This window comes from Bufo bufo, chromosome 1, assembly GCF_905171765.1.
Source record: "Bufo bufo chromosome 1, aBufBuf1.1, whole genome shotgun sequence".
In the NCBI taxonomy this organism is placed as follows: Eukaryota; Metazoa; Chordata; class Amphibia; order Anura; family Bufonidae; genus Bufo; species Bufo bufo.
In genome coordinates this window covers 480,636,592-480,652,361 of record NC_053389.1, presented here as the reverse complement: position 1 = coordinate 480,652,361, position 15,770 = coordinate 480,636,592, and the positions used below count along the sequence as shown (strand labels likewise).

General features: G+C 41.7%; 1 protein-coding gene across 2 annotated transcripts in view; it reads right to left on the bottom strand.

The window, feature by feature from the left end:
• Nucleotides 1–1,803: 1,803 nt before the first annotated feature.
• Nucleotides 1,804–15,770, bottom strand: part of CNOT2 (CCR4-NOT transcription complex subunit 2) — a 66,979-nt gene continuing 53,012 nt past the window's right edge. For both annotated transcript variants that reach the window (XM_040409877.1, XM_040409868.1), the window contains exons 8-15: nucleotides 11,375–11,499; nucleotides 10,425–10,545; nucleotides 9,515–9,671; nucleotides 8,022–8,083; nucleotides 7,820–7,869; nucleotides 7,202–7,302; nucleotides 6,113–6,257; nucleotides 1,804–3,090 (exon numbers count right to left, since the gene is read on the bottom strand). In XM_040409877.1, the coding sequence (XP_040265811.1) occupies nucleotides 3,004–3,090; nucleotides 6,113–6,257; nucleotides 7,202–7,302; nucleotides 7,820–7,869; nucleotides 8,022–8,083; nucleotides 9,515–9,671; nucleotides 10,425–10,545; nucleotides 11,375–11,499 (848 nt within the window). In that variant the 3' untranslated portion in view covers nucleotides 1,804–3,003. The remainder of the gene's footprint in view (nucleotides 3,091–6,112; nucleotides 6,258–7,201; nucleotides 7,303–7,819; nucleotides 7,870–8,021; nucleotides 8,084–9,514; nucleotides 9,672–10,424; nucleotides 10,546–11,374; nucleotides 11,500–15,770) is intronic.

The window sequence follows — 15,770 nt, the reverse complement described above, 5'->3', positions numbered from 1 at the left end:
CAGTGTGTAAATTGTTGGCTGAGTCAACGGAAAGAATACCCAGTAAAGAGACCTGTTCCACAGCGCTAGCATGAGCACCCTAGATGAGGAAGGATGGTGCAAGGCAGAAGACTACTTTAAAAGAGTAGCTAAGGGTTATAGATGTACATTAAAAACAAAATTAACACAAAGTATTTGCGTTACTATTACACTCCATGAATCAGCTGGGGATGTCTGGCAGTTTATCTTTTTATTTAAAAGGCTCCGCATGGTGAAAAATTATGTCATACTAACCTTACTCAGCCTCCACCACTCCCCATTCTTATGTTTTACTGTCCACCACCAGTCACTTCTTTGTGGTCCCTCTCAACAATGTTCAGCCAAAAACTGGCTGAAGAGGGCACCACTAATAGGAACCAGTAAGCGGAGATCGAAGACGGGACATCAACTGTCGGAACAGGAGTAGCCGGAGATTGGCAAGGCAAATATGAGTTAGGCCTCATGCACCTGACTGCGCCGTGTTTTGTGGTCCGCAAATTGCGGATCCACAAAACAAGGATGCCAGCCGTGTGCGTTACACAATTTGCGGAACGAAGTGCCGATTATAGAAATGCCTATTCTTGTCTGCAAAATGGACAAGAAAAGGACATGTTCTATTTTATTTTGTTTATTTTTTGCAGAGCCACGGAATGGAGCAACGGATGCAGACAGCAGACAGAATGCTGTCTGCATCTTTTGCGGCCCAATTGAATTGAATTAGTCGGCAAAAAATGCGGCTCGGATGTGGACCCAAACAGCGGTCATGTGCATGAGGCCTTATTCTACAACATACAGAGCCTTTTATGAATTATAATTGTATTTATTCGTTTACTAATAAATAAAACGAGATGGCCAGACAACCCCTTTAAGACGGTGTAAGCTTTCCAACTGCAGAAATGTGAAATTACAATGCAGATTATTTGTATCATAATACTTACAACCAAGTGGAAAAGATGCAAAGAATATTAAATGCAAAGATTGTACAAAAGCTCAACATTGTCTTTAATACAGTGGTGGAGTCTCAAGTAGAAAAAAGCAAACAGCAAGATACAAAGTATTGCAGTGCTTGTCACACACTCAACATATACAGCTTATATATTTTTTTAACTCTTTGCATTGACCAAACAACGAGGGCATTTTTTTCAGTGGTAACATTTAGCGCCCCTTCTAATTTAAACTTGCCTGTGGTGATGATACCAGCCTACAACAGACGCGACCTGCGTCAGCAGTTCCCCCTTCTTACAGTACCTGAGATTAAATTCAAGCTTCTCCATAATTTACCACCTACTATACATCCACTGTATAAAGTGTCACTGCTGTGCGCATATATATATATATATATATATATATATTATATATAGCATGAGAACAGTGAAGTTCTTTCAACCCTGATATCCCCACAATTATGACAAATGTAGTACAGTAATAACTAAAACTGTAAATGTATTAATAGTACAGGCAAGATTAACACATAACATGGCTGTTAACCTTAATAGTGGAAATGTGCGAGGTTGTTCTAATTCGCGATCCTTGATCCATTGCTTTGTGATATAAACTGGTGTGACTGATACATAATGCAGGTCATCTACTCAAATGCTCTATAGGGTTGGTGCCAAATGAAGAGCATGGCCACTTAGTGGCCGAGGAGACAGATTATTACTTACATTCAAATGCTCGGTGCTGCCCGCCTCTACTTACAGGTACACAGGGTATTAATTAGAATCCCTCTCATGAATGCACAAATGACTTCACAATCTCAAATCAAAGTCAACACTGCGATGAGGAGAGCTTTTCTACTTTATTACAAAGAGAAGAAGCCTTTATGTGGTCAGAAAATACAAGATTGATCTTTTTTTTTTTTTTTTTTCTTCCTATGAAACGCTGCTGTTCAAACAGCCAGAGTGAATTGTCTCAGTTCACTTCTTTAAGTCCCATCACGTTCACTTGGGTATGGATGTCCTTGGCTGCTGAAAATCTGGCCCTTTAGTGCACAGGGCGACAATGGAGTCCCCTGACCAGCAGTTCCAGAATGTCCCATTTTTCATATATTGCATCCATGCACACCTCCTAAAAATGAGGTACAGCAGGGCAAACATTTCCAAAATAGGTGTCATATATATAATATATACACATTCGTACATACATACCTTTATTCATGTGATGTCCAAAAATTTAAAAAAAATGTACACATTTATTACAAAATCGTAACAAAGACTGGACAGTGTTTTGCTCATTCTGGAAAGATGAAGCTCAGTAATACACAACTCTGGAAATTGTCCAAAGGTTGCCGCAATATCTTTCTCCTTACTAGTGAATTATTGGTTTTCGCCTGCCCATTCCCTGCCACAGGGGCCTGCAGATCCTTGCACCGCAAGGACACACATACTCCTCTGGCCGTGAAGGGGCTGACCGTGGCAGAAAATTGCCTTTGAAAACAGAGGGGAAGTAAAATGAAGGAAGTTGACCTTGCCCATCTTTCCAAATGAAATACGAGAAGGATCTTCACATAAAAATGCACAAACATGTGTTTCTTTTATTACCAAATAGTGCTACAATGAACAATGCAAACTTTGCTTTCTAATCTCGTGTTTGTCTCTCTCTCTCTCTCTCGCGGGCGCGCGCACTCTTTGTACAATTTGGAAACTGAGTGGTAAACTCTGTCAGTATTCTGTTCTTATGTGTATGTTTGTGTACAGACCTAAGTCTGCCTGCTGGCATAAAATGGAAACGAGGGAAAAAGAAAAAAAAAAAAAAAAAAAGAAAAGAAAAAAAAATCAGACCCTGCTCAAACTAAAGAAACAAATGACAATTCTAGTTGTTGGGCAGCACATAATTAGTAAGGCAGGACCTCAAGTGATGATCCCTTTGCATGAGACAATTGCCAGATCCTCAAGGAATTAAAACCAGGATGCCTGAGCCACATCAGTTCTGCAGTTAGGTTGAGTATTGTGCTGAGACAGCCATACCCCATGAACAGGGAAGTCTTTAGAAGGCTTGCTGAGCAGGATTGTAATTGAACGTGGATGGCAGATGAGGCCTTTCTTCTAGCTTGTCATATTCCAAATGGAACTCCTATCATGAAAGAAAAGAGAATCAAAATGCAGGGTTTAGGAAAAGCTCTGCCCATGGATTCTGGGATTTAAATACTGATGGCCTATCCTCGGGATTGGTCATCAGTATCTGATCTGTGGAGGTTTGACAGCTGGTTGATGGGGTATCTCCCTACGTCCGAGATGTCAATCATTGGTCACATGGCCTTTGTGAATGGGATTAAGTTGCAATACAAAGTACAGTCGCTACACAATGTACTACACCAAGAATAATGCTGTACAAAGCGGTAGTAGCACTTGGTCCTATTCTATGGCCTCTTCAAACAGCTGATTTAGCAGGGTGCCAGGAGCTAGACCCCCACTGATCTGATATTGATGATGTATCCTGAGGACAGGTCATCAATGTTTAAGCACCACAAAACACCTTTAACAGTATATATGTCTTTGGGAACATCTTTCATTTACTTTATTTACTTCGACACTTAAGATGGCCATACACATTAGACTAAAGTTGGTCAATATGGACAATTTCAACCAAAAAGAACGTTCGTCGGGTGTAATTTAACCATGAACAATTGTTTGACGGAGTCAGCCATGTTAAATATTTTCGTCCCATAGTTGGAGGAAAGATCTTTCTTTGAAAGAATGTTCCCAGGAAGATCTTTTGTCCATTGGCCGCTTGAAGAACCTTAACAACTAAAATGGACTAAATTGTGTATGGTCATGACTGTGGTATGAACGTTCAACCATCAAATAATATCGAACATGTGTGGCCGGCTTAAGGGTCCTTTTACACAGACACATGAATTGCCTGTAAAGGGTAAAGAACAAGTCCTGAATAATCACAAGACTTGCGTTGACAGTCTTCCTCTCATGCTCTTTCCATTAAAAACATGTAGATGGCTGTTTACACTGGTGGATGTACTGTTGACCAGCAACGATGTTTAGCTCATTGCACACGTTTACACTGGTCAATGGTCCAGACATTTTGCACGAGTGATCATATCAGCCATTATCGCCCTGTGTAGACAGCCCCTTACTGATCATGTAAGTGGCATTAAACTGCTGCAAAGCAGCAATAAATTGACAATTCCTCTGTTTCTAGTCTGTAACCATGGTTACAAATAGGTCTGTATGGGAGCTGTAGACACAAAACGATAATATACTTTTTGAATATTTTGCAATATTGCTTCATTCTTCAAAAGTGGTCTTAAAAGGTCTACAAACCCAAGTAGTAATGAGTAGTCGCAGTGATTGACACCATTTCATACAGATGTAAGAGAGGAGGCGTCCAACGCCCAGTCCCACATCTACAGCGAGAACCAGCTACCCTCTGAGATTACATTACACTACTGGAAGCACGTCATAATGGGACTTTATTATGGACCTTTTCTAGACTCCTTCAACTGCAACGAATTTACTTCAAGATATTGTTCAAATGGCAGATGTCTGACTGCTTTGGTTATTAATTTCTTCCTCTAGACACGATGTAAAATTAATGTAAATGTTTTCCTTACAAAATGATTTCTATTATAAGGCATCCTACTCCACCATAATTAGGCTTATTTCATTTGTATAACTAATTGCGGAAGCTGTACAAAAGATAATTCAGAGTTAAAGCGGGCATAGTGATTGCTCAGTGTTAACCAATCATATCCTGAACTACGCTACACAGAAGCAAAGGAAGGAAGAAAACATGCAAAGCTGGCATGTCAGAACACCTTTTGGGTTCACATGAAGCTGGTCTTGTGATAACTGGCTGGACACAGTCACCGGACTGGTACGGTTTGCAATTTAGGCTAAGGCTACACGGTGACACAGGTTGAGCCCAGGATCACTGGGTAGCGGTGATCCCATGGAATCGCAGCAGCAGTCACGAGAACTCTAGCTGGATTTCTTGCAACCGCCGTGGGTCTGGATAGGTCATCAGTATTTGATCAGTGGGGGTCCGACACCTGGGAAGAGCTGGCTAATCAGGCTGTGCTCCTGTGAGCTCTGCAGCCTTTGTGCAGCTTAACCTAGGCCAGTGACGTCACATTTATTGGTCATATGGCCAAGGCACAGCTCAGTCCCATTCAAAGGAATGTGGCTGAGCTGTGATACCAAACACAACCGCTATACAATGTATGGGGCTGTGCTTGGTAAGCTATAAGGAAGCCGCGGTCCTGTGGAGAAAACACACAGTGCAAACTGACTCGCACTGCAGGTTTTTAAACCGCAGCATGTTATTTTATGCTTTATCCCCAGCTTTCTAACTGTGCAATGCATAGGTTGAAAGTAGAGGACAGCCCACTGCGATTTCGGCAGCAATGCCGCTATGAAAACTAGCTCTTTTTGGGAGGTTTTGCGGTGGCGGATTGACTCCTGATCCAGAATTTTCCTCTGCAGAGAGAAGCTGCATGTCTGGATGTACCCTCAATGAAGCTGTTTTCTGCCTTACTGCTCCAAACACTGCAATGAATGTTGGAGAAGCTTAAATTGATAGCACCGAGGGTGCTTGAGGATAATCACATGGATGTTTACTGCTGCAATATAGGATTGCCTTCCTCTTGTCTACTAACCCAAGCAGGCCAGGAATGTTCTGGCTCTAGTACTCACATACAAAAGGAAAGATTCCCAGACATGGTGGACAGACATTCTGGTATGTAAATGCCGGATGACCACAGACTGTTCAACGCTTGCAAAGTAACTTTACAACTTTCTGTCCCTAAGCAGCATAGTTCACAAACTATTGCTTTTACAGATTAATAACATGTGCTTAAAAGAAACAGTCACTGTGAAAATGCAGTCCAATCTGAAAGCATCATGTTATAGAGCAGAATCAAAAATGCATAATTTTTTATTTTTTTTTGCAACTTCTTAAAAAGCCGTAGTTCATAAATCAGCCATACAACAAATTAAAATAGGCAACTGCACCCACTTTTCAAAATATGTGGAGAGCAGCATAGCATGACAAAATTGTGTGTGTCAAATTAAGCAACTTTTTTATATGGAAAAAACTGTGCAAATGAAATGATAAATCCCCCCTAAGGAGTGTACTGTACCTTTGCGACTTTCCTCCAGTTAAGACAGTCAAAGAAATAATATGTGCCCCGCTCATAGGTGTTGGTTTTCATAGTTGGTTCCATTCCAGGCGCCCTGGTTATCCATACCCGCTCTTCTTTGTGGTATCTCCAGTCTCTGTTGAAACTAAAAACAAAGGAAAAAGGGCCTTAGTGTGTACTATGTATGACGAATGTAACAAGTAAAATATAATGAGGGAATCTATGTTTTGGCTAAAAGATTATATTAAATACAGCTCTACGGGACTTCCATTGCCTAGATGGCCAATCATATGTTCAATGTGTTAGGCTAGTGGTAAATAGATCCACCAAGCTGTTGCTAGTGGTAAATGGATCCAGCGCTCTGGATCAGGCACTGCCAGATGCAACCTAAATGCTATGTGCAGAGGTATTTGTCTGGCCAATTCTTGGCATATTTGTCGGGTTGTGGCCAGATCTCTGCTAGTCCCAATTATAGTTAGTGGGACCAACAGGCATTCACGTAGCATCCGGCAATGCCGGATCCAGATTCCTGCCAATCAGAGGAGGCAGAGCTTGTGAGAGGGCTACTTGCTCTTCCAGATTACAGTACACGTCGTTTCGCTTGAAGCGGTGGCACCGTGTAATTGCAAGATCTTGTTCCATTCAAGGGAATGGAACAAGCACTTGTAATTACACTGCACTGACTTCTGAGACTATGTGCAGTGCCATCTTGAAGAGAAAGTAGTGCTCTCCCGAGCGCCGCCTCCTCTTCGAACAGCTGATTGGCGGGGGTGCCAGGAGTTGGACCCCCACTGATCAGATATTGATAACCTATCCTGAGGATAGGTCATCAATATTACTGGCTGCACAACCCCTTTAAGATTTTTCTGTGACAGACTGCTAGGAAAACTGGAGTGTGAGTGACAGGAAAAAGCCAACTGATGCAAGATACTATGGCTGGCAAGGTGCAGGAGAGTCTGAAGAACAGAAAGTTGAGCTTACAAAAGAAAACTATTGGCCGTTACCGGGCTGATTTTAGTAGGAATTGTATTAATTATGTTATACATACACAATCTAAAATAAAGCAGAATAAAACAAATGCATACATACAGCTCTACTGCTGCTAATAGTTGTAATACATCCCCGCCATTCATGTAATAAAGGTAGAAAAGTAGATCTTCTCCATATCGGCCAAGTTTTATTGCAGCCAGCTACAAGAAAATGCGCATAAGAATATATAACATAACATATACATATAATAATTTTCTAAATTTTACTATGGTGCCAAAAAAAATAAATCAAACTCCTCCAGACTCCCACAGGCAGCAGTTGACAGGAAATATAATCCCAGGACACATGCAGGATCATCCAAGCCCAGCATGCATGTGTATGGCGGGATCGGGAGAGATAGCCGACCATTAGACACCTATCTAAGCCTATGACTCTAACACCGCTAGCTCATGATGAACTCATACCATTAAATGGCAAGTAAATAGGGTGCAAAATTCCAGCCACAAAAATATGCACTGGTTCATAAATCAACTGTTTTAAGATTTAGTTCAATCAGCAAAATGCTGAATCAGATTTTCTGTTTATAGGCCGTATGAGTACAGCGAGCATACATCTTCATATTTATCACCGTTCAATTCTCTAATTACAGGTAAAAAAATATAAAAATTGTCCATTTATAGTCCAACATACATGACACTACTAGGCCCAGGCACTCACCTTATCCCTAATGTGAATGTTCGTTAAGTATTCAGAAGGGACATGGAAATCTAAAAAGACAAATAGGAAACGGTAGTTAACTCATTTAATGCTGACAACAAGCTTGTGATAGCAAAAAGATGAACTGTATATAAAAAAAAAAAAAATAATCTCATGCGAGTGAAGAATTCAAGGATGGGGGGGGGAATATAGAAAAGCATACCAATATCTTGGGGTCGACAGGGTGATGATGCCCACGGTGATGCAAATTTCGGATAAAGATTTCTGGGGTTAAAATGGAAACATTAAGTGCAAAATATGAAACCTTTATTAAATTCACACAAAAATGAAAACCACTAAAATGTAAAAGGCTACCCCTGTTTTAAATTTTCTATAATTTTTTTTTACTATGAAATGCCCCTTTTTGTAAAGAGGCTGGGTTTTTCTTTCCTCACTTCTTCAACACTGATGTTCACAGTGGGACTACTGTAGTTGGCGTGGCCAAAAAGGAGGCACCCCTTCGCGCACTGCGGCGAGAAAAAGCATCAAGGGACTGAAGCAACCCCTAGTGGGCGAGTGAAAAATGGCCCAAATAAAGCCCTTGAGTTCCAGGGAAAAGGCGAGAACTGACGTGGCTTAGTCCCAGCAGAAGCCAGGGACTAGAATATATGGTGCAGCCGAGGCAGACACTGTGGAAAACGGGGAAGGAGGGGGAAAAAAAAAAAAAACTTCACAAAAGGGGGAGGGAAAGTTGGGGTGGGGGGGGCGCGGTCATAGCAACCTCCAAGTTTGGGGAAAAAAAAACAAATAGGGCCCCTGGGAGTCATCGAGCACCACAGGGTCACCGCTTTGGTAAACTTGCACCAGAGTGCAATTACCAGCATTACACTGAAGATGCAGTAAGGGGGACTGGCGAGTTACACAGCCACAGAGGGTTCTACTAAAATGGCTGCCCATGATGATAACAACCTGCTGCATGATCAAACCAGCAGAGTGAAGAGAAAAAAGCCAGGTTGTGTCCTCAAGCTACAGACATTAGACTAAAACTAACTAGACTAGCTTCTGTGGAAAGGGTATAGTCTACCTGGGCAGAGTTTTTATTTCGAGTGACAGCTGGGCGTGCACCGACGGCTGCGGCTATTAGTTACAGCAGTTGTCCACTTTGGATAATTCTTATTACTATGAATTTCAGTGCAGTGCCACCACAGGAAAATTAAGCATCACACAGTGACTATTGTAGTCTATGGCCTGTCAATGCTTTTTGTACCCACTTTCTATTCTGACTAATAACCAGTGGCTCCTTGAGAGGGACACTTCTCTAGTATACGGATATAGTATAATGCCCTAAGGGTACTTTCACACTAGCAGATCTATAAGACTAACCTGCTACAAGGAAACCCTTCCATAGCAAAAATGTCTCTCGAATTCTTAAAAGCTGATGTAATTAAACAGAAATGCCTGTAAAAGCCTTTTCTTCCCACCCCTGGTTTAAGTTCCCTACACACAAATTTGCACAGATTGTCTTTTGGGTTCTAAAAACGCTAGAATAATCACATGCAGTTTTTTTTTTTGGCACCTGCGTTTTATTGTCGTATTTAAAAAAATAATAATTTGCAGGAGAAAGCCAGCAAAACTCCATGTGTGAACCCACCCCGTACTATGACACAGAACCTAGATTCCCCATTTTATAAAACAATACCGGTGTAAAATACTTACTCTGGAGAGTTGAGATTGAGGCCTAGTGTTGTCAAGTCACTTCCTAATGCAAGATGTACCATCCCTGGATCTGTTTCAGCTGCCCTGATAAACGTTAACAAGCCAATCATGCCAAACTGGTCTGTCACCATGCCTTGAGGAATGTTGGTAACTCGGCCTGGATAAGAGAAGGCAGCAATAGACAATGTAGATTACGGGCAATTAGGAAGGTAAGAGCCTAGGATGACTCTAGAACATGTCAATGTGGGCCCGAACCTCGGTAAGAACCATTGCTGAATGTGTATTTCCTAATAGGAAAATGCATTAAAAAAAGAGATTCAAGATCTTAAAAGGGGTTGCCCGGGCTCTGGATACTGAGGACCCATCCTTAGGATAAGTCATCATTATCAGATCGGTGGGTGTCTGACACCCGGCACCCTTGCCGATCAGCTTTTCTCAGGAATCACCTGGCACCACCGGGAGAAAACCACAGTGGATGGAGTTGGGAGCAAAAAGCGATGCCTAATGTGTAGTGGTCGTGCCGGGGTACTGCAGCTCAGTTCCCATTCACTCATCCCCTGTAAGGCTAAATCTACACGACGACATTTGTTGTGCGACAATTTTTATAATGGCAGTCTATGGTGTCGCACTGCAACATGCAACATGCTGTGACGCAACAGTCGCAGAAAATCCATTAGAGACGGATTTTTCATTGACTGTCGCGTCGCAGTCGCAGCTTGTTGCATGTTGCAGTGCGTCACTATAGACTGCCATTATAAAAATTGTTGCAACAAAATGTTGCTCAACAAATGTTGCAGTGTAGTTGTGCCCCATCTGTCGCGCGACAAATGTCGTCATGTAGACTTAGCCTAAGGTTGTATATCGAAGTAATGATGACATAAGCCAGCTAGAAATGTGTGAAAGAACTCACCATCAGGTAAGACTTGGATCCCTTTTTTCTGCTGGTTATTATTTTGTGTTGTGGAGCTTTTGTCTCCTGGAAATTTGGGTCCATCTGTACTTGAGGCAGTCTTTCCCGATGTATTTAAATTCTGCGCATGAAAAAAAGAATGACACACATTAATAAGGCAGCTTTGAAATCTCAGCTGAAATTTTTTTAAATTTTTTTTAATCATGACGACATATTTAAAGAAATGTCTGTTTTAGCAAATTTGTCATTTAGAAAATTCCTGTTATATCTCCTAGAAATGTACAAATACAATGTCAGCTGGGTGTTACCAGTTGGGGGTGTAGCCTCACAGTATACAGACAGTACAGGCACATACCCCTTTGATGGCAATGTTAACATCCAGTTTTCAATATATTTGCAAATTCTCAGTAGAATGCAAAGATACTCCAGAACTGATATTTTATAGGTAATACTATTATTTACTAAAAACAGACATGACAGGAGGGGTCACTGGTCCTCTCTAATAAACGTCAACTTATACCTATACAGTGGTACTATTCACTTATCCAGGCATGCTCAACCTGCGGCCCTCCAGCTGTTGTAAAACTACAACTCCCACAATGCCCTGCTGTAGGCTGATAGCTGTGGTCTGTTCGGGCATGCTGGGAGTTGTAGTTTTGCAACAGCTAGAGGGCCGCAGGTTGAGCATGCCTGACTTATACCATTGCCAGAAATAAGAAAAAGAGCAAACCAAGATGGAAAAGCGTACAGCAACAGGCATGTTCCAGGGGAATAACCATAAGTTATTGGGTATTAAATTAACACAAAATTAATGTCACAATAAAATACTTTCATTAACTGCTTCATAAAAATAAATAATGGTACATTATCAGAAAACCAATATACATGGTTGTACAAGAGTAAAATCTCCAGAATACCACCACACATAGAACCTAGATTTCAGCACGTACAGATTTATTGTCATCATTGCTCGATGTTGGATCCTTATAGCTGGAGCCTGGTAATGCAGGGAAGTCCTCGTTGTGTATTGAGAAGTCCTGGGACTGCTCACTTGCTGGTTTTGTCACCATGCCGACTGTGAAGAAACAAATTTCTAATTGGTTAAAAAAATAAATAAATCTGATTTTCCACAAAGTAACACAAATTTTTTTGAGTTGCAATGTCCATTAAAGCATTGTGTCTGAGTGTTATAAAATGACATCACAATACAAAAGTAATATATGCATAAAGTTTTAATGTAATAAAAAAAAAAAATTATGATTATACACACACACACACACAAAGTGGGTGTGTGAACAAATTCAAATATTTAGATCCGCGCTGCCAATAATTCAAACATAGAAATCCAAGGAAAGAGGGTATAGTCGGTTATTCCTCATAGGCTCCCTATACGTTCACACAGATAATCACTGTGTCAAGTCAAGTCAAATCTTCGATACTTCCTTTTCCGATGAAGTCCAATGAAGAAAAAGCGGTGAACTTTCTTAGGGTACATGCACATGGCTCTGTTTTCACACCAAAATCTGCATGTGATCCATGTGGATTTTGTCATGGATTTAGCCCAGATTTCACCCTCCACTGATCAAAGTTTCAGTGCCATGCTCCACTGCATAAATCATTAGTAAATGTAAATAAGAAATTTTGTAATATATCTTGTCAGAGACAAATGCTTCTTTAAAGGCCTCCTGCACACGACCGTTGTGTGCACCCGTGGCCATTGTGCCGTTTTCCGTTTTTTTTCGCGGACCCATTGACTTTCAATGGGTCCGTGGAAAAATCGGAAAATGCACCGTTTTGCAGCCGCATCCGTGATCCGTGTTTCCTGGCCGTGAAAAAAATATGACCTGTCCTATTTTTTTCACGGCCAACGGTTCAAGGACCCATTCAAGTCAATGGGTCCGTGAAAGAACACGGATGCACACAAGATAGGCATCAGTGTCCGTGATCCGTGGCCGTAGGTTACTTTCATACAGACGGATCCGTCTGCATAAAAGCATTTTCAGAGCTGAGTTTTCACTTAGTGAAAACTCAGATCCGACAGTATATTCTAAACACAGAGGCGTTCTCATGGTGATGGGGACGCTTCTAGTTAGAATATACTGAGAACTGTGTACATGACTGCCCCCTGCTGCCTGGCAGCACCCGATCTCTTACAGGGGGCTGTGATCCGCACAATTAACCCCTTAGATGCTGCACCTGAGGGGTTAATTGTGCATATCATAGCCCCCTATAAGAGATCAGGGGCTGCCAGGCAGCCGGGGGCAGACCCCCCTCCCTCCCCAGTTTGAATATCATTGGTGGCCAGTGCGGCCCCCCCCCCCCCCCCCCCGCTATTGTAATATCATTGGTGGCCAATGTGCAGCCTCCCCCCCTCCCTCTATTGTAATATCATTGGTGGCCAGTGTGCGGCCTCAGTCGGCCCCCCTCCCCCCCTCTATTGTAATTTTATTGGTGGCCAGTGTGCGGCCTCCCCTTTCCCCCCCCCCCCCCCTGCCTGATCATTGGTGGCAGCGGAGATTCCGATCGGAGTCCCAGTTTAATCGCTCTGGGGCTCCGATCGGTAACCATGGCAACCAGGACGCTACTGCAGGCCTGGTTGCCATGGTTACTTAGCAATATTACAATATTAGAAGCATCATACTTACCTGCTGGCTGCTGCGATGTGTCCGGCCGGGAGCTCCTCCTACTGGTAAGTGACAGGTCTGTGCGGCGCATTGATCTGTCACTTACCAGTAGGAGGAGCTCCCGGCCGAAGACAGACATCGCAGCAGCCGCCCAGCAGGTAAGTATGATGCTTCTAATATTGCTAAGTAACCATGGCAACCAGGCCTGCAGTAGCATCCTGGTTGCCATGGTTACCGATCGGAGCCCCAGAGCGATTAAACTGGGACTCCGATCGGAATCTCCGCTGCCACCAATGATCGGGGGGGGGGGAGGGGGGGCCGCACACTGGCCACCAACGAAATTACAATAGAGGGGGGCCGACGGAGGGGGGGGGGGGGGGGGGGGGGCTGGTCGCACACTGGCCACCAATGATATTAATACAATAGAGGGGGGGCCGCACACTGGCCACCAATGATATTACAATAGGGGGGGGGGGGGCATTCATTTTCAGCAGATTTGTGTAGGATTTTTTATTTTTTTTTCAAAAATGAAAATTCACAGAATATCGGTATAAATTATCGGTTATCGGCCTGAAAGTTCACAAATTATCGGTATCGGCCCTAAAAAATCAATATCGGTCGATCCCTAGTAATAACTTTGGAACGCTTTTACTTATCCAAGTCATTCAGAGATTGTTTTCTCGTGACACATTGTACTTCATGATAGTCAAAAATTTTAGTCAATATATTTCACATTTATGAAAACAATCCCAAATTTACAAAAAATTTTGAAAAATTCACAATTTTCTAAATTTAGATTTCTCTGCTTTTAAAAACAGAAAGTGATACAGTACATCATAAAATATTACTTAACATTCCCCATATGTCTACTTTATGTTGGCATCAATTTGGAAATGTCATTTTATTTTTTTAGGACGTTAGAAGGCTTAGAAGTTTAGAAGCAATTCCTAAAAATTTTAAGAAAATTGCTAAAACCCACTTTTTAAGGACCAGTTCAGGTCTGAAGTCACTTTGTGGGGCCTACATAGTGGATACCCCCATAAATGACCCCATTGTAGAAACTACACCCCTCAAGTTACTTAAAACTGATTTACAAACTTTGTTAACCCTTTAGGTGTTCCACAAGAATTAAAAGGAAAATGGAGATCAAATTTTTAAATTTCACTTTTTTGGCAGATTTTCCATTTGAATCCAATTTTTTCTTTAACACATCGAGGGTTAACAGCCAAACAAAATTTTATATTTATTACCCAGATTCTGCGGTTTACAGAAACACCCCACATGTGGTCATAAACTGCTGTATGGGCACACGGCAGGGCTCAGAAGAAAAGTAGCGCCACATGGTTTTTGGAAGGCAGATTTTGCTGAACTGGTTTTTAGATGCCATGTCCCATTTGGAGCCCCCCTGATGCACCCTTACAGTAGAAAGCCCCAAAAAGTGACCCCATTTTCGAAACTAGGGGATAAGGTGCCAGTTTTATTGGTACTATTTTTGGGTACATATGATTTTTTTGATCATTCATTATAACACTTTATGGGGCAAGGTGACCAAAAAATTGGTTGTTTTAGCACAGTTTTTAATTAATTTATTTTTACAGCATTCACCTGAGGGGTTAGGTCATGTGACATTTTTATAGAGCAGATGGTTACGGACGTGGCTATACCTAATATGTATACTTTTTCTTATTTAAGTTTTACACAATAATAGCATTTTTGAAACAAAAAAATTGTTTTAATGTGTCCATGTTCTGAGAGCTATAGTTTTTTTATTTTTTAAATGATTTTCTTATGTAGGGGCTCATTTTTTGCAGGATGAGGTGACGGTTTTAGGCTACTTTCACACCTGCGTTAGGTGCGGATCCGTCTGGTATCTGCACAGACGGATCCGCACCTATAATGCAAACGCTTAGATCCGTTCAGAACGAATCCGTTTGCATTACCATGAACCCAAAAAAAAATAATTTATTTTTTTTTTGTTCATGATAATGCAAACGGATCCATCCAGACTTTAAATTGAAAGTCAATGGGGGACGGATCCGTTTGAAAATTTAGCCATATTGTGTCAACTTCAAACGGATCCGTCCCCATTGACTTACATTGTAAGTCTGGACGGATCCGTTTGCCTCCGCACGGCCAGGCGAACACCCGAACGCTGCAAGCTGCGTTCAGGGGTCCGCCTGCTGAGCGGAACGGAGGCCAAACGGTGCCAAACTGATGCATTCTGAGCGGATCCGCATCCACTCAGAATGCATTAGGGCTGGACGGATCCGTTCGGGGCCGCTTGTGAGAGCCTTCAAACGGAACTCACAAGCGGAGCCCCGAACGCTAGTGTGAAAGTAGCCTTATTGGTACCATTTTGTGGGACATATGCCTTTTTGATCACTTGGTATTGCACTTTTTGTGATGTAAGGTGACAAAAATGGCTTTTTTTGACAGTTTATTTTTTTATGGTGTTTATCGACTGGGTGGATCATGTGATATATTTATAGAGCCGACCGTCACGGATGCAGCAATACCAAATATGTCTATTTTATGAATTTTTTTTCTATTTTAAAAAAAAATATTATTCCTTTATTGGGGAAATTTTTTTTTTTTTTTTTTTTTTTTTTTAACATTTGAAACCTTTTTTTGCATTTCTTTATTTTGACACTAATTTTTTTATTTTACACTTTTCGTCCGCCATAAGGTCATACAAGACCTCTTGGGGAAATTTAACTTCACT